This window comes from Trachypithecus francoisi, unplaced genomic scaffold (assembly GCF_009764315.1).
Source record: "Trachypithecus francoisi isolate TF-2019V2 unplaced genomic scaffold, Tfra_2.0 Lachesis_group17, whole genome shotgun sequence".
In the NCBI taxonomy this organism is placed as follows: domain Eukaryota; kingdom Metazoa; phylum Chordata; class Mammalia; order Primates; family Cercopithecidae; genus Trachypithecus; species Trachypithecus francoisi.
Window position 1 is genome coordinate 13,592,465 of NW_022681462.1, and position 20,166 is coordinate 13,612,630.

The 20,166-nt window shown below is 39.6% G+C and overlaps 1 protein-coding gene across 6 annotated transcripts in view; it reads right to left on the bottom strand.

Moving 5' to 3' along the window:
• Positions 1-20,166, bottom strand: part of WDPCP (WD repeat containing planar cell polarity effector) — a 493,313-nt gene that overhangs the window by 193,494 nt on the left and 279,653 nt on the right. For all 6 annotated transcript variants that reach the window (XR_004443968.1, XM_033239210.1, XM_033239211.1 and 3 more), the window contains exon 13: positions 7,593-7,656. Coding sequence is in view for 5 of the 6 variants with exons in the window: in XM_033239210.1 (XP_033095101.1) it covers positions 7,593-7,656 (64 nt within the window). In the remaining variant the exon portion in view is untranslated. The remainder of the gene's footprint in view (positions 1-7,592; positions 7,657-20,166) is intronic.

A 20,166-nucleotide genomic window follows, 5' to 3' on the forward strand; every position in this document is an offset into this window, starting at 1 on the left:
TCCTCTTTGATTTCACTGAGCAGTGGTTTGTAGTTCTCCTTGAAGAGGTCCTTTACATCCTTGTAAGTTGGATTCCTAGGTATTTTATTCTCTTTGAAGCAATTGTGAATGGAAGTTCATTCATGATTTGGCTCTCTGCTTGTCTGTTACTGGTGTATAAGAATGCTTGGGATTTTTGCACATTAATTTTGTATCCTGAGACTTTGCTGAAGTTGCTTATCAGCTTAAGGAGATTTGGGGCTGAGACAATGGGGTTTTCTAAATATACAATCATGTCATCTGCAAACAGGGACAATTGACTTCTTCTTTTCCTAACTGGATACCCTTGATTTCTTTCTCTTGCCTGATTGCCCTAGCCAGAACTTCCAACACTATGTTGAATAGGAGTGGTGAGAGAGGGCATCCCTGTCTTGTGCCAGTTTTCAAAGGGAATTTTTCCAGTTTTTGCCCATTCAGTATGATATTAGCTGTGGGTTTGTCGTAAATAGCTCTTATTATTTTGAGGTACGTTCCATCAATACCGAATTTATTGAGCGTTTTTAGCATAAAGGGCTGTTGAATTTTGTCAAAAGCCTTTTCTGCATCTATTGAGATAATGATGTGGTTCTTATCTTTGGTTCTGTTTATATGCTGGATTACGTTTATTGATTTGCCTATGTTGAACCAGCCTTGCATCCCAGGGATGAAGCCCACTTGATCATGGTGGATAAGATTTTTGATGTGCTGCTGAATCTGATTTGCCAGTATTTTATTGAGGATTTTTGCATCGATGTTCATCAGGGATATTGGTCTAAAATTCTCTTTTTTTGTTGTGTCTCTGCCAGGCTTTGGTATCAGGATGATGTTGGCCTCATAAAATGAGTTAGGGAGGATTCCCTCTTTTTCTATTGATTGGAATAGTTTCAGAAGGAATGGTACCAGCTCCTCCTTGTACCTCTGGTAGAATTCAGCTGTGAATCCATCTGGTCCTGGACTTTTTTTCGTGGGTAGGCTATTAATTGTTGCCTCAATTTCAGAGCCTGCTATTGGTCTATTCAGGGATTCAACTTCTTCCCGGTTCAGTCTTGGGAGAGTGTAAGTGTCCAGGAAATTATCCATTTCTTCTAGATTTTCTAGTTGATTTGCGTAGAGGCATTTATAGTATTCTCTGATGGTTGTTTGTATTTCTGTGGGGTCGGTGGTGATATCCCCTTTATCATTTTTATTGCGTCTATTTGATTCCTCTCTCTTTTCTTCTTTATTAGTCTTGCTAGCGGTCTGTCAATTTTGTTGATCTTTTCAAAAAACCAACTCCTGGATTCATTGATTTTTGGAGGGTTTTTTGTGTCTCTATCTCCTTCAGTTCTGCTCTGATCTTAGTTATTTCTTGGCTTCTGCTAGCTTTTGAATGTGTTTGCTCTTGCCTCTCTAGTTCTTTTAACTGTGATGTTAGAGTGTCAATTTTAGATCTTTCCTGCTTTCTCTTGTGGGCATTTAGTGCTATAAATTTCCCTCTACACACTGCTTTAAATGTGTCCCAGAGATTCTGGTATGTTGTATCTTTGTTCTCATTGGTTTCAAAGAACATCTTTATTTCTGCTTTCATTTCGTTATGTACCCAGTAGTCATTCAGGAGCAGGTTGTTCAGTTTCCATGTAGTTGAGCGGTTTTGATTGAGTTTCTTAGTCCTGAGTTCTAGTTTGATTGCACTGTGGTCTGAGAGACAGTTTGTTATAATTTCTGTTCTTGTACATTTCCTGAGGAGTGCTTTACTTCCAATTATGTGGTCAATTTTGGAATAAGTGCAATGTGGTGCTGAGAAGAATGTATATTCTGTTGATTTGGGGTGGAGAGTTCTACAGATGTCTATTAGGTCCGCTTGGTGCAGAGATGACTTCAATTCCTGGATATCCTTGTTAACTTTCTGTCTCGTTCATCTGTCTAATGTTGACAGTGGAGTGTTGAAGTCTCCCATTATTATTGTATGGGAGTCTAAGTCTCTTTGTAGGTCTCTAAGGACTTGCTTTATGAATCTGGGTGCTCCTGTATTGGGTGCATATATATTTAGGATAGTTAGCTCTTCCTGTTGAATTGATCCCTTTACCATTATGTAATGGCCTTCTTTGTCTCTTTTGATCTTTGAGTGTTTAAAATCTGTTTTATCAGAGACTAGGATTTCAACCCCTGCTTTTTTTTGTTCTCCATTTGCTTGGTAGATCTTCCTCCATCCCTTTATTTTGAGCCTATGTATGTCTCTGCATGTGAGATGGGTCTCCTCAATACAGCAGACTGATGGGTCTTGACTCTTTATCCAGTTTGCCAGTCTGTGTCTTTTAATTGGAGCATTTAGTCCATTTACATTTAAGGTTAATATTGTTATGTGTGAATTTGATCCTGTCATTATGATATTAACTGGTTATTTTGCTCGTTAGTTGATGCAGATTCTTCCTAGCCTCGATGGTCTTTACATTTTGGCATGTTTTTGCAATGGCTGGTACCGGTTGTTCCTTTCCATGTTTAGGGCTTCCTTCAGGGTCTCTTGTAAGGCAGGCCTGGTGGTGACAAAATCTCTAAGCATTTGCTTATCTGTAAAGGATTTTATTTCTCCTTCACTGATGAAACTTAGTTTGGCTGGATATGAAATTCTGGGTTGAAAATTCTTTTCTTTAAGAACGTTGAATATTGGCCCCCACGCTCTTCTGGCTTGTAGAGTTTCTGCCGAGAGATCTGCTGTTAGTCTGATGGGCTTCCCTTTGTGGGTAACCCGACCTTTCTCTCTGGCTGCCCTTAAGATTTTTTCCTTCATTTCAACTTTGGTGAATCTGGCAATTATGTGTCTTGGAGTTGCTCTTCTGGAGGAGTATCTTTGTGGCGTTCTCTGTATTTCCTGAATTTGAATGTTGGCCTGCCCTACTAGGTTGGGGAAGTTCTCCTGGATGATATCCTGAAGAGTGTTTTCCAACTTGGTTCCATTTTCCCCCTCACTTTCAGGGACCCCAATCAGACGTAGATTTGGTCTTTTTACATAATCCCATACTTCTTGCAGGCTTTGTTCATTTCTTTTTCTTCTTTTTTCTTTTGGTTTCTCTTCTTGCTTCATTTCATTCATTTGATCCTCAATCGCTGATACTCTTTCTTCCAGTTGATCGAGTCGGTTACTGAAGCTTGTGCATTTGTCACGTATTTCTCGTGTCATGGTTTTCATCTCTGTCATTTCGTTTATGATCTTCTCTGCATTAATTAGTCTAGCTGTCAATTCTTCCACTCTTTTTTCAAGATTTTTAGTTTCTTTGCGCTGGGTACGTAATTCCTCCTTTAGCTCTGAGAAGTTTGATGGACTGAAGCCTTCTTCTCTCATCTCATCAAAGTCATTCTCTGACCAGCTTTGATCCGTTGCTGGCGATGGGCTGCGCTCCTTTGCAGGGGGAGATGCGCTCTTATTTTTTGTATTTCCAGCTTTTCTGCCCTGCTTCTTCCCCATCTTTGTGGTTTTATCTGTCTCTGGTCTTTGATGACGGTGATGTACTGATGGGGTTTTGGTATAGGTGTCCTTCCTGTTTGATAGTTTTCCGTCTGACAGTCAGAAGGACTGTCTGTTGGTCTATTGTAGATTGCTTGAGGTCCACTCCAGACCCTGTTTGCCTGGGTATCAGCAGCAGAGGTTGCCGCAGATAGAATATTGCTGAACAGCGAGTGTACCTGTCTGATTCTTCCTTTGGAAGTTTCCTGTCAGGGATGACTCCACCCTGTGAGGTGTGGGGTGTCAGACTGCCCCTAGTGGGGGATGTCTCCCAGCTAGGCTACTCAGGGGTCAGGGACCCACCTGAGCAGGCAGTCTGTCCGTTCTCAGATCTCAACCTCCGCATTGGGAGATCCACGGCTCTCCCCAAAGCTGTCAGACAGAGTCCTTCGCGTCTGCACCGGCCCCCGCTGCTTCCCCTATTGGACCTCTGCTGTGGGCTGTCCCCAGAGGTGGAGTCTACAGAGACAGGCAGGCTTCCTTGAGCTGCTGTGAGCTCCACCCAGTTCGAGCTTCCCAGCGGCTTTGTTTACCTACTTAAGCCTCAGCAATGGCGGGCGCCCCTCCCCCAGCCTCGCTGCTGCCTTGCAGATAGATCGCTGCAGACTGCTGTGTTAGCAGTGAGGGAGGCTCAGTGGGCGTGGGACCCTCCCAGCCAGGTGTGGGATATATTCTCCTGGTGTGCCTGTTTCCTTAAAGTGCAGTATTGGGGTGGGAGTTACCCGATTTTCCAGGTGTTGTGTGTCTCAGTTCCCCTGGCTAGGAAAACAGATTTCCTTCCCCCTTGCGCTTCCAGGTGAGGCGATGCCTCGCCCTGCTTCAGCTCACGCTGGTCAGGCTGCAGCAGCTGACCCGCACCGATTGTCCGGCACTCCCTAGAGAGATGACCCCAGTACCTCAGTTGAAAATGCAGAAATCACCGGTCTTCTGTGTCACTCGCGCTGGGAGTTGGAGACTGGAGCTGTTCCTATTCGGCCATCTTGCTCCGCCCTATATTATTAATTCATTTGGTACTTAAAGCACACTAGGGATTTATGCATTATCATCACCACAGGTAAGAAAATGAAAGCAAACAGTTAGGTAAATTATACAAAATTATGCAGCTAATAACTGAGAGAGCTTGGAGTTGAATCAACAGGACTTAAATATAAGAAAATTACTATGAGGGTGCTGGACCTGAGGAAATGGATCTGAAAGAACCCACCTCTTTGTTTACTTCACACTTGTACCTAGAAGCCTTGTCTCTTTTCAGTTCATTTTCTACAGTGCAGACTTACATGATCATACTCTAAACAAGGAATCAGCAAACTGTGACCCGCCATCCAAGTCTAACCCAAACTAAGAATGGTTTTTGGAAACAAAAAAATCACAGGAACAGTTTTATGTGACATCAAATTTCAGTGTCCATATATGAACTTTTTTTGGAACACAGCCAAACTTATTTGTGTATGTATTGACTGTGCCTGCTTTTGCTCTATAATGGCAGAGTTAAGTAGATGCAACAGAGCCCATATGGCTTGTAAAAAGCTAAAATATTTACAAAACGTAACCAAGCATGGTGGCACATGCCTATAGTCTTAGCTCCTTCGGAGGCTAAGAGAGGAGGATTGCTTGAGCCCAGGAGTTCAAGGTTATACTGAGCTATGATCACACCACTGCATTCCAACCTAGGTGAAAAACCAAGACCCTGACTCAATCAATCAGTCAGTCAGTCAGTCAGTCAGTCAGTCAATAAAGCCTGCAAGAAACAAGCCTAAACTATTTGCTAACTGGCCCTTTATAGGAAAAGTTTCCTAGCCAAAATACTGATAATATCATTCTTCTGTTTAAAATGATTTAGTAACTTCTTATTGCTTTTGAGATAAATTCTAACTCCTTTATATGGAATGTAAGTCCCTTTAGTCTCTCTGCTTTCCAGCCATATCAACTTTCTTATGTTGTATGTCTTGTAACGTTTTACCACTGATAATATGCTAATGCAAAAGGACTATTTTCAGGTTAACTGATACACTTTTGTGTGATCGCATTGTGATTCACGTGTTATTATTTTTAGTCTTTTACCAAGAGATAACTCAAGGGTAGAAAATCATGTATAAGTAGGAATAATCCTGTTTATTTTACAAGCTTTTAATTTCAAAAGAGGTAACATTTTTCAGTCTATAGGCTACAGACCTCTGGCTAGATGAAATTTAGATAGTAAGAATCAATCTATTAAAAAAATAAATTCTTTTAGGCAATTTCTACATGGAACTTTAAATGTATATAGTAGATTCATGAGCTTAAATAGAACTTTGAGGCTTTAATGCCCTTAATATTTTGAGCTTCTTTAAAGCAGACCATAGGCTATAAATAAAGTTATGCATGAAGAGTAACAATGCAGCATTCTGAATAATGACTGTTTGCTTTTGCAAATAAAAGACAGTAAAACGACTTCTATACTTTCCTTATTTTATATTTTCATCTTTTTTGTGTAAAAATCCTCATAGGTTAGGGTTAGCCTATCAGTAGAAAGGCTATTGGATGAAGGTGATTTGAACTAACCTGGATACTTCATATTGTCATTGGCTAAACTGAGACTGAAAGCTGAAACAGGTATGATTTGAGAAAAGTTTAGAAGGTGCCTTTCATAATGTATGTAATTATTACAATATTAGAAATTACAGAACATAATACCTTGAGAGAGAAATTTTACCAGGCACCAAACATTTAAATATACATCTCTTTAGTTCTTATCGTGGCTAGAAAAAAGACTGAAACTATAGACATAAAAAATAAAGAAATATGGGGAAAATCTACCATTATTGAGGTAAGTGGCAAAGGTAAAAAGGTGGAGATAAGGAAAAAAGTCAATGGGGCTGAAAAATCTAAAAGGTGTAATTACTTTTCTGACACTGTGATCTCTGCATGTACAGATTTTGATGAAAATAATAAAACCTTCCCTCAATGTAATATGCCTGCTCAGTTAGACATCACAAAATGCAGATGACGAATAAAAGAATGTTCACACTTTTGAAATTAGATTTTTAATGATCAATAAAAGTATAATTAATTGAATGACATACAACTAGAATTTAAATATCAAACTCAATCCAAAGAGGATTGATTTAATGTGATGAATCCATAATATTATCTAAAACATCAAAGCTTAATTTAAACTACAGAATGACTTCACTGTGCAAAAGATTCTGGAAAAGCACCTTCTAGAAATATTTCTTGCTTTCAAGAGGCTTTTGCTCTATTGTTTCTGTGACAGCAATGTAATTGCTATATAACAGAATATCTGAAACATCAAAGCTTAAACTATAAAATGTCTTAATTCTGCAAAAGATTCAGGCAAAAGCACCTTCTAGAACTATTTCTTCTTTCAAGAACCTTTTGCTCTGTTGTTTCTGTGAAAACAATGAAATTGCTGTCTAACAGAATATGCTGGGAAACCAGGAAAGGACTTTTCCTTTGTTCATTTGATCTCAATGTGGCACTGTGGTGCAAGATCTTATAAAACAGAGACCTGATACAGAGTATAAGGATTTGTAAGAAACTGGTCAGTTTTACTGTTCTGTAGCTAACAAATGGGAGAGCCAGAGTATATGTGAATTTAACCTCTTGGATCCACTTTGTACTATAGTTGCTTAAAACATACATGTGAGAACATTCCTACTTTGTTACTCTACACTAAAATCTAAGGGACAAACTGAGCACATTCAAGATCTGTGGGATATGTTTTGCCCTATGTCCTGGATTCTATAGCTTTTCTTCAGAGAATGGATTAGAAAGACATTTAAGATTATTAGATAGATAGGTGTCATCTCCTTGCATCAAGATACATGAGGAGAAAAGTTCAAGAATTATAAATTCTTAGAAAACATAAAAGATCCATTGGAGCCAGCAAAGAAAATGTCAACAAATCAAAAGATACTAGATGGCTAATGACCAGTTTCACGAAAGCAAACCTGCAAGTCAAGATGGAATAATGCTTTCCTGCCATGTGTCTAAGCCTGCAAAATGACACTAATCCTTTTTAATGGTCACAAAAGCTGACAACTTACTCAGCCTTAGAACTGAAGGTACAAAATCATCTCCGAAAATGACTCACCATAAAGAGGTCACGAGCACCAATGTCAACAGCTAGGAGAAATGCCTTTTCAAATCTCTGGTACCTACAAGGCAGAAAAAAATGTTATGTTAGTTGTGAACAAGAATATATAAATGAAAAGAGCTGTTTATTTAACATATTTACATGATACTGTTTTTGTCCTTTTAATTGGAAAAATATTTTCAGACAGAAGGGATCTGGCCTACTAGGATCTTCCATATATGAAAAGTTACTACATTTAGGAGGGGCTGAGGCTCAGAGCCTGGGGAGGCCTTAAGTATAACATTTAAGAATAAACATAAACCCAAGTAGACACTGCTGACTATGATAGCTTAGAAAATATGTTGCCTCTTCTTGTTAGTACCTCCTGTATTTGCCTGAATCCCTCTGAGATATAGAAATAAAAAGGCAATTGTGTTTATTTTTGTGAATGAAGACTGTCTTTTACTAGGAAGCTTATTGATTCATTATATATTCAGTGGAGGTGAGATATACTAAGGAAGAGGTCAGAAGATTAGCAAATTGTACTATTTGTCCATGCATTCACTACAATTTTGCATTTGTCCCCATTCCATTGTAACTATTTGGCAATACTAATTATCCATATATATAAAAATATATATATATATATATATTTATATTTTGAGACAGAGTCTCGCTCTCTCGCCAGGCTGGAGTGCAGTGGCGTGATCTCGGCTCACTGCATCCTCCACCTCACTGGTTCAAGCGATTCTCCTGCCTCAGCCTCCTGAGTAGCTGGGAGTAGGTGTGCACCACCATGCCCAGATAATTTTTGTATTTTTAGTAGAGATGGGGTTTCACCATGTTGGCCAGGATGGTCTCGATCTCTTGACCTCGTGATCTGCCTGCCTCAGCCACCCAAAATGCTGGGACTACAGGTGTGAGCCACTGTGCTCAGTCAATTTGACACATTTGAAGAAAGAATTGGTGAAATAAAAGTGCATAAATTATGTATAAGTCAGGAATTACACAGAATGTTGCAGACTAAAAAGAAATTAAAAATATAAAGAGAGGCTAAGCAAATTAGAAAATATGAAAAGTCTAATATGACTACACAGAGAATTAAGTTAATGGTTAAGAATTTCCAGAGATGAGACACGATACGAGACAATCAACACAAAAGAAACAAGGTATACCAGCCAGGAGATATAAAAAGGTAATTTAAAATATTCACATTTGTAATGGAAATGCAGAACTGAACAAAAAAAGAAAATTAGGCTGGGTGCGGTAGCTCACGCCTGTAATCCCAGCACTGTGGGAGGCTGAGATGGTTTTACCACTTGAGGCCAAAAGTTCAAGACCAGGCTAGGCAACACAGTGAAACCCCAACTCTACTAAAAACACAAAAATGAGCCAGGTGTAGTGGTGGATGCCTGTATTCCCAGCTACTCAGGAGGCTGAGGCACAAGAATTGCTTGAACTCACGAGGCAGAGGTTGCAGTGAGCTGAGATCGTGCCACTGCATTCCAGCCTGGGCAACAGAGTGAGACTGCCAAAAAAAAAAAAAAAAAGAAAGAAAATTAAAAGCTTCCAGACAAGAAAGAAATAAAAGGCATCTATTAATAAATAGGAAGAGAGGAAGTCAAACTATCTCCCTTCTCAGATGATATGATTCTATACCTACAAAATCCCGTAGTCTCTGCCCAAAGCCTCCTAGATCTGATAAACAGCTTTGGCAAAGTTGCAGGATACAAAATTAGTGCAAAAATGAGTTGCATTTCTGTGCACCAATAATGTCCAAGCTGAGAGTCAAATCAAGAATACAATTCCATTCACAATAGCCACAAAAAGAATAAAATACTCAGGAATACTTTGGGAGGCTGAGGTGGGTGGATCACCTTAGGTCAAGAGTTCGAGACCAGCCTGGCCAACATGGTGAAACCCCATCTCTACTTAAAAAAAAAACAAAACAAAACATTAGCTGGGCATGGTGGCAGGTGCCTGTAATCCCAGCTACCTGGGAAGCTGAGGCAGAAGAATCGCTTGAATATGGGAGGCAGAGGTTGCAGTGAGCCGAGATCGCATCATTGCACTCCAGCCTGGGCAACAAAAGTGAAACTGCAACTCAAAATTAAAAAAAAAAAAAAGAAAGAAAGAAAAATAAAAAGAAAACTTATATGGAACCCAAAAAAAACCTGAATACCCAAAGCAATTCTAAACAAAAAGAACAAAGTTGGAGGCATCAGGTTATGCACTTCAAATTCCTACAAAGCTACAGTAAACAAAACAGCATGGTACTGGTACAAAAACAGACACATAAACCAATGGAACAGATTAGAGAATATTGGGGGAAAACCCCACCCCGGATATTTATTGTGGGCTCTTTTCTATTCCCTAAGCATCACGGCTGGTTTGATAAATAAAGGGAAAGAGTACAAGAGAGAGAAATTTTAAAGCTGGGTGTCCAGGAGAGACATCACACATCAGCAGGTTCCATGATGCTTCCTGAGCCGAAAAACCAGCAAGTTTTTATTAGCGATTTTCAAAAGGGGAGGGAGTGCACAAATAGGGTGTGGGTCACAGAGATCACATACTTCACAAGGTAATAAAATATCACAAAGCAGGGCGAGATCCCAGGACCACCAGATGGGGCGAAATTAAAATTGCTAATGAAGTTTCAGGCACGCATTGTCATTGATAACATCTTATCACGAAACAGGGTTTGAGAGCAGACAACCTAACTGACCAAAATTTATTAGGTGGGAATTTCCTCGTCCTAATAAGCCTGGAAGCGCTACGGGAGACCGGGACTTATTTCATCCCTTTGGCTTTGACCGTAAAAGGCGGCTGCCTTAAGGGGGCCATCTATAGACCTACCTTCAGGGTGCATTCTCTTTCTCAGGGATGATCCTTGCTGAGAAAAAGAATTCAGTGATATTTCTATTTGCCTTTGAAACAAGAGAAATATGGCTCTGTTCCGTCCAGCTCACTGGTAGTCAGAAGTCTTATCTCTCTTGTTCCCTGAACATTGCTGTTATCCTGTTCTTTTTTCAAGATGCCCAGATTTCATATCATTCAAACACACATGCTTTACAACTTGTGCACTTAACACAATCATCACAGGGTCCTGAGGTGACATATATCCTCCTCAGCTTACAAAGACTACGGGATTAAGAGATTAAAGTAAAGACAGGCACAGGAAATCACAAGGGTATTGACTGGCGAAGTGATAAGTGTCCATGAAATGTTCACAATTTATGTTCAGAGATTGCAGTAAAGACAGGCGTCAGAAATTATAAAAGTATTCATTTGGGGAACTAATAAATGTGCATGAAATCTTCACAATTTAAGTTCTTCTGCTGCAGCTTTAGCCGGTCCCTCCATTCGGAGTCCCTGACTTCCTACAACAAGAGAACTTAGAAATAAAGCCAAACACCTGCAACCAACCATCTGATCTTTGACAAGATAGACAATAGCAGTAATGGGGAAATGACTTCCTATTTAATAAATGATACTGGAATAACTGGACAGTCATATACAGATGATTTAAACTAGACCCCTTCCTTTCACTGTATACAAAAATCAACTCAAGATGAATTACAGACTTAAATGTAAAATCTAAAACTATAAAAACCTTAGAAGAAAACCTAGGAAATATCATTATGGACATCGGCCCTGGCAAAGATGTCATGACACAGACTCCACAAGCAATTGCAACAAAAACAAAAAATTGACAAATAGGAAGACCAATTAAACTAAAGAGTTTCTGCATAGCAAAAGAAACTATCAAAAAAGTAAACAGATAACCTACAGAATATAAGAAAATATTGAAACTGTGCATTTGGCAAAGGTCTAATATCCAGAATCTATAAAGAATCTAAACAAATTAACAGGCAAAAAACTTAAAATCCCACTAAAAAAATGGGGAAAGGATATGAACAGACACTTCTCAAAATAAGACAAACACTCAGCGAACAAGCATATCGAAAAATCCTCAGCTTCACTAATCGTTAGGGAAATGTGAATCAAAACCACAATGAGATACCATCTCATACCAGTCAGAATGGCTATTATTAAAAAGTCAAAAAACAAAAGATGCTGGCAAGGGTGCAGAGAAAAGGGAACACTTATACACTGCTGGTGGCAATGTAAATTAGTTCAGCCACTGTGGAAGGAAGTTTGGAAATTTCTCAAAGAACTTAAAACAGTACTACTATTCAACCCAGCAATCCCATTACTGGATACATACCAAAAGGAATATAAATTGTTCTAACATAAAGATATGTGATGTGTATGTTCATCACAGCAGTATTCACAATAGAAAAGACACGGAATCAACCTAGATGCCCACCAATGGTTGACAGGATAAAGAAAATGTGGCATATATACACCATGGAATACTATGCAGTCATATAAAAGAAAGAGATTAAGTCCTTTGCAGCAACATGGATGGAGTTGGTGGCCACTATCCTAAGAGAATTAATGCAGGAACAAACGTCCAAATACCACATGTTGTCTCTTATAAGTGGGAGCTAAACACTCAGTACACAGGGACACAAAGAAGGGAACAGTAGATACCAGGGCCTAATTAAGGCTGGAGTGTGGGAGGAGGGTGAATTAAAAAAGTACCTATCGTATACTGTGCTCATCTGTAGCACAGTTATCGTGGGTGATGAAATAAGCTGTACACCAGACCCCCATGACATGCAATTTACCCTTGTAACAAACCAGCTGATGTACCCTTGAACATAAAAGTGCAAAAAAATAAATAAAATAATAATAATAATATATACATAAAGTTTAAAAAAAGAAAAAGTTTAAAAAAAAAACAGAGAGAAGACATATCATCTATAAAGGAACTACAGATACTGACCCTAGACTTCTCATTGGCAACAATGGGAGGTAGAAGACAGTGAGAAAATGTCTTCAAATTATGGAGGAAAAATGAGCATCAAATCTCTGAGCAGAGACTCCTCCAATTTGTCAATTTTTGTTTCTGTTGCAATTGCTTGTGGAGGCTTTGTCATGACGTCTTTGCCAGAGCCTATGTCGAGAACAATATTTCCTAGGTTTTCTTCTGAGAGATTTATAGTTTTAGGTTTTACATTTAAGTCTCTAATTCATCTTCAGTTAATTTTTGTATACAGTGAAAGGAAGGGGCCTAGTTTCAATCTTCAGTGCATACAAAAATTCTAAACTTGAATGTACTTAATAAAATACACTCGAAAATCTATAAAGCAAAACATGAATAGAATTAAAACAAATGATCAGCCTACCATCACTGTGTGAGACTTTAAGGGTTATCTCTAAATTTTTGCTAGTCTAAGCAGTGAAAAAATTAGAAAGAAATAGGAGACTTAACATAATTACAAAGTTATATTTATTGAATACACAGGACTTAAATCAGAGAACCTTACATCTTTTTTTTCTTTTTTTTTTTTTTGAGATGGCGTCTTGCTCTGTTGCCCAGGCTGGACTGCAGTGGCATGATCTCAGCTCACTGCAAACTCTGCCTCCCGTGATCACGCCATTCTCCTGCCTCAGCTTCCCGAATAGCTGGGACTATAGGCACCCGCCACCACACCTGGCTAATATTTTGTATTTTTAGTAGAGACGGGGTTTCACCATGTTAGCCAGGATGGTCTTGATCTCTTGACCTCATGATTCACCCGCCTCAGCCTTGCAAAGTCCTGGGATTACAGGTGTGAGCCACCACGCTAAGCCCAGAGAACCTTAAATCAGAGAATACACATTCTTCTCAAGCCCAAATGGGATATCTACAAGATTATATTATGTAGTAAGTAAAGAAGCACATGTCTCAATATATTTTAAAGATTATAATTAATCCATCAACAATGTACTTAAGTTTGACAAAAAGGCAATATATTCATATGTACTTAGAAATGAAGTCATTAGTCAAAGAAATTATAATACAGGGGGCGGAGCAAGATGGCCGAATAGGAACAGCTCCAGTCTCCAACTCCCAGCGCGAGCGACACAGAAGACCGGTGATTTCTGCATTTTCAACTGAGGTACTGGGGTCATCTCACTAGGGAGTGCCGGACAATCGGTGCTGGTCAGCTGCTGCAGCCCGACCAGCGAGAGCTGAAGCAGGGTGAGGCATCGCCTTACCTGGGAAGCGCAAGGGGGAAGGGAATCCCTTTTCCTAGCCAGGGGAACTGAGACACACAACACCTGGAAAATCGGGTGACTCCCACCCCAATACTGCACTTTAAGCAAACGGGCACACCAGAAGAATATATCCCACACCTGGTCAGGAGGGTCCCATGCCCATGGAGCCTCCCTCATTGCTAACATAGCAGTCTGCGATCTAACTGCAAGGCAGTAGCGAGGCTGGGGGAGGGGTGCCTGCCATTGCTGAGACTTAAGTAGGTAAACAAAGCCGCTGGGAAGCTCGAACTGGGTGGAGCTCACAGCAGCTCAAGGAAACCTGCCTGTCTCTGTAGACTCCACTTCTGGGGACAGGGCACAGTTAAGAACAACAACAACAGAAACAGCAGGAACCTCTGCAGACGCAAACGACTCTGTCTGACGGCTTTGAAGAGAGCAGTGGATCTCCCAACGCGGAGGTTGAGATCCGAGAACGGAAAGACTGCCTGCTCAAGTGGGTCCCTGACCCCTGAGTAGCCTAACTGGGAGACATCCCCCACTAGGGGCAGTCTGACACCCCACACCTCACAGGGTGGAGTACACCCTTGAGAGGAAGCTTCCAAAGGAAGAATCAGACAGGTACACTCGCTGTTCAGCAATATTCTATCTTCTGCAACCTCTGCTGCTGATACCCAGGCAAACAGGGTCGGGAGTGGATCTCAAGAAATCTCCAACAGACCTACAGCTGAGGGTCCTGACTGTTAGAAGGAAAACTATCAAACAGGAAGGACACCTATACCAAAACCCCATCAGTACGTCACCATCATCAAAGACCAGAGACAGATAAAAACAAAGATGGGGAAAAAGCAGGGCAGAAAAGCTGGAAATTCAAAAAATAAGAGCGCATCTCCCCCTGCAAAGGAGCGCAGCCCATCGCGCAGCAACGGATCAAAGCTGGTCAGAGAATGACTTTGACGACATGAGAGAAGGCTTCAGTCCATCAAACTTCTCAGAGCTAAAGGAGGAATTACGTACCCAGCGCAAAGAAACTAAAAATCTTGAAAAAAGAGTGGAAGATTGACAGCTAGACTAATTAATGCAGAGAAGGTCATAAACGAAATGACAGAGATGAAAACCATGACACGAGAAATACGTGACAAATGCACAAGCTTCAGTAACCGACTCGATCAACTGGAAGAAAGAGTATCAGCGATTGAGGATCAAATGAATGAATGAAGCGAGAAGAGAAACCAAAAGAAAAAAGAAGAAAAAGAAATGAACAAAGCCTGCAAGAAGTATGGGATTATGTAAAAAGACCAAATCTATGTCTGATTGGGGTGCCGGAAAGTGAGGGAGAAAATGGAACCAAGTTGGAAAACACTCTTCAGGATATCATCCAGGAGAACTTCCCCAACCTACCAGGGCAGGCCAACATTCAAATTCAGGAAATACAGAGAACGCCACAAAGATACTCCTCCAGAAGAGCAACTCCAAGACACATAATTGCCAGATTCACCAAAGTTGAAATGAAGGAAAGAATCTTAAGGGCAGCCAGAGAGAAACGTCGGGTTACCCACAAAGGGAAGCCCATCAGACTAACAGCAGATCTCTCGGCAGAAACTCTACAAGCCAGAAGAGAGGGGGCCAATATTCAACGTTCTTAAGAAAAGAATTTTCAACCCAGAATTTCATATCCAGCCAAACTAAGTTTCATAAGTGAAGGAGAAATAAACTCCTTTACAGATAAGGAAATGCTTAGAGATTTTGTCACTACCAGGCCTGCCTTACAAGAGACCCTGAAGGAAGCCCTAAACATGGAAAGAAACAACCGGTAGCAGCCATTGCAAAAACATGCCAAAATGTAAAGACCATCGAGGCTAGAAAGAAACTGCATCAACTAACGAGCAAAATAACCAGTTAATATCATAATGGCAGGATCAAGTTCACACATAATAATATTACCCTTAAATGTAAATAGACTAAATGCTCCAATTAAAAGACACAGACTGGCAAACTGGATAAAGAGTCAAGACCCATCAGTCTGCTGTATTCAGGAGACCCATCTCACATGCAGAGGCATATATAGTCTCAAAATAAAGGGATGGAGGAAGATCTACCAAGCAAATGGAGAACAAAAAAAAGCAGGGGTAGCAATACTAGTCTCTGATAAAACAGACTTTAAACCCTCAAAGATCAAAAGAGACAAAGAAGGCCATTACATAATGGTAAAGGGATCAATTCAACAGGAAGAGCTAACTCTCCTAAATATATATGCACCCAATACAGGAGCACCCAGATTCATAAAGCAAGTCCTTAGAGACTTACAAAGAGACTTAGACTCCCATACAATAATAATGGGAGACTTCAACACTCCACTGTCAACATTAGACAGATCAATGAGACAGAAAGTTAACAAGGATATCCAGGAATTGAAGTCATCTCTGCACCAAGCGAACCTAATAGACATCTATAGGACTCTCCACCCCAAATCAACAGAATATACATTCTTCTCAGCACCACATCGCATTTATTCCAAAACTGACCACATAATTGGAAGTAAAGCAGTCCTCAGCAAATGTACAAGAACAGAAATTATAACAAACTGTCTCTCAGACCACAGTGCCATCAGACTAGAACTCAGGATTAAGAAAATCACTCAAAACCACTCAACTACATGGAAACTGAACAACCTGCTCCTGAATGACTACTGGGTACATAACGAAATGAAGGCAGAACTAAAGATGTTCTTTGAAGCCAGTGAGAACAAAGATACAACATACCAGAATCTCTGGGACACATTTGAAGCAGTGTGTAGAGGGAAATTTATAGCACTAAATGCCCACAAGAGAAAGCAGGAAAGATCTAAAATTGACACTCTAACATCAGAATTAAAAGAACTACAGAGGCAAGAGCAAACACATTCAAAAGCTGGCAGAAGGCAAGAAATAACTAAGATCAGAGCAGAACTGAAGGAGATAGAGACACAAAAAACCCTCCAAAAAATCAATGAATCCAGGAGTTGGTTTTTTGAAAAGATCAACAAAATTGACAGCCGCTAGCAAGACTAATAAAGAAGAAAAGAGAGAGGAATCAAATAGACGCAATAAAAAATGATAAAGGGGATATCACCACCGACCCCGCAGAAATACAAACTACCATCAGAGAATACTATAAACACCTCTACGCAAATCAACTAGAAAATCTAGAAGAAATGGATAATTTCCTGGACATTTACACTCTTCCAAGACTAAACCGGGAAGAAGATAAATCCCTGAAGAGACCAATAGCAGGCTCTGAAATTGAGGCAATAATTAATAGCCTACCAACCAAAAAAAGTCCAGGACCAGATGGATTCACAACCGAATTCTACCAGAGGTACAAGGAGGAGCTGGTACCATTCCTTCTGAAACTATTCCAATCAATAGAAAAAGAGGGAATCCTCCCTAACTCATTTTATGAGGCCAACATCATCCTGATACCAAAGCCTGGCAGAGACACAACAAAAAAAGAGAATTTTAGACCAATATCCCTGATGAACATCAATGCAAAAATCCTCAATAAAATACTGGCAAATCGGATTCAGCAGCACATCAAAAAGCTTATCCACCATGATCAAGTGGGCTTCATCCCTGGGATGCAAGGCTGGTTCAACATAGGCAAATCAATAAACGTAATCCAGCATATAAACAGAACCAAAGACAAGAACCACATGATTATTTCAATAGATGCAAAAAAGGCTTTTGACAAAATTCAACAGCCCTTTATGCTAAAAACGCTCAATAAATTCGGTATTGATGGAACATACCTCAAAATAATAAGAGCTATTTATGACAAACCCAAGGCCAATATCATACTGAATGGGCAAAAACTGGAAAAATTCCCTTTGAAAACTGGCACAAGACAGGGATGCCCTCTCTCACCACTCCTATTCAACATAGTGTTGGAAGTTCTGGCTAGGGCAATCAGGCAAGAGAAAGAAATCAAGGGTATTCAGTTAGGAAAAGAAGAAGTCAAATTGTTCCTGTTTGCAGATGACATGATTGTATATTTAGAAAACCCCATTGTCTCAGCCCCAAATCTCCTTAAGCTGATAAGCAACTTCAGCAAAGTCTCAGGATACAAAATCAATGTGCAAAAATCCCAAGCATTCTTATACACCAGTAACAGACAAACAGAGCCAAATCAAGAATGAACTTCCATTCACAATTGCTTCAAAGAGAATAAAATACCTAGGAATCCAACTTACAAGGGATGTAAAGGACCTCTTCAAGGAGAACTACAAACCACTGCTCAGTGAAATCAAAGAGGACACAAACAAATGGAAGAACATACCATGCTCATAGATAGGAAGAATCAATATCGTGAAAATGGCAATACTGCCCAAGGTTATTTATAGATTCAGTGCCGTCCCCATCAAGCTACCAATGAGTTTCTTCACAGAATAGGAAAAAACTGCTTTAAAGTTCATATGGAACCAAAAAAGAGCCTGCATTGCCACGACAATCCTAAGTCAAAAGGACAAAGCTGGAGGTGTCACGCTACCTGACTTCAAACTATACTAAAAGGGTACCGTAACCAAAACAGCATGGTACTGGTACCAAAACAGAGCTATAGACCAATGGAACAGAACAGAGTCCTCAGAAATAATACCACACATCTACAGCCATCTGATCTTTGACAAACCTGAGAGAAACAAGAAATGGGGAAAGGATTCCCTATTTAATAAATGGTGCTGGGAAAATTGGCTAGCCGTAGTAGAAAGCTGAAACTGGATCCTTTCCTTACTCCTTATACGAAGATTAATTGAAGATGGATTAGAGACTTAAATGTTCGACCTAATACCATAAAAACCCTAGAAGAAAACCTAGGTAATACCATTCAGGACATGGGCATGGGCAAGGACTTCATGTCTAAAACACCAAAAGCAACGGCAGCAAAAGCAAAAATTGACAAATGGGATCTAATTAAACTAAGGAGCTTCTGCACAGCAAAAGAACCTACCATCAGAGTGAACAGGCAACCTACAGAATGGGAGAAAATTTTTGCAATCTACTCATCTGAAAAAGGGCTAATATCCAGAATCTACAAAGAACTCAAACAAATATACAAGAAAAAAACAAACAACCCCATCAAAAAGTGGGGAAAGGATATGAACAGACATTTCTCAAAAGAAGACATTCATATAGCCAACAGACACCTGAAAAAATGCTCATCATCACTCACCATCAGAGAAATGCAAATCAAAACCACAATGAGATACCATCTCACACCAGTTAGAATGGCAATCATTAAAAAGTCAGGAAACAACAGGTGCTGGAGAGGATGTGGAGAAATAGGAACATTTTTACACTGTTGGTGGGATTGTAAACTAGTTCAACCATTATGGAAAACAGTATGGCGATTCCTCAAGGATCTAGAACTAGATGTTCCATATGACCCAGCCATCCCACGACTGGGTATATACCCAAAGGATTATAAATCATGCTGCTATAAAGACACATGCACACGTATGTTTATTGCGGCACTATTCACAATAGCAAAGACTTGGAATCAACCCAAATGTCCATCTGTGACAGACTGGATTAAGAAAATGTGGCACATATACACCATGGGATACTATGCAGCCATAAAAAAGGATGAGTTCATGTCCTTTGTAGGGACATGGATGCAGCTGGAAACCATCATTCTTAGCAAACTATCAGAAGAACAGAAAACCAAACACCGCATGTTCTCACTCATAGGTGGGAACTGAACAATGAGATCACTTGGACTCGGGAAGGGGAACATCACACACCAGGGCCTATCATGGGGAGGGGGGAGTGGGGAGGGATTGCATTGGGAGTTATACCTGATATAAATGATGAATTGATGGGTGCTGACGAGTTGATGGGTGCAGCACACCAACATGGCACAAGTATACATATGTAACAAACCTGCACGTTATGCACATGTACCCTAGAACTTGAAGTATAATAATAAAAAAAAAAATAAAAAAAAAAAATAGAGCATACATTTCAATTTATCACCACAATATACTTAAGGAAAAAAGTGTGCTGTTTTGCAATTAACAGCACCCCCACACAATTCCATGTATGTTAATATCTTGTAAATCTCAATATAATTTAAAAATGTAACTGAGATAGATTAATTACTATAAAAATAAACTATATTCAAAAATTAAAAAAAGAAATCATAATAGAAATTTTAAAATACTTAAATAAACGCTAATACTATAAAAAACACTTGAACAAATGAGGCATTTGAAGGGAAATCTATAGCCTTAAGTGCTTGTGTTGAGAATAAATTTAAACATTGATAATCTAAATATCCAACTTAATAATTTAGAAAAATAGCAGAATAATCTCAAGAAGGCAGTGGAATAACATGTTTGAAGTACTGAAAGGAAGAAACACACACAAAATTTTGTATGCAGCAAAGACTTACAAATGAAGGTATAATAAAGATATTTTCAGGAAGAAACTAAGAAAATTTATCACAAGTA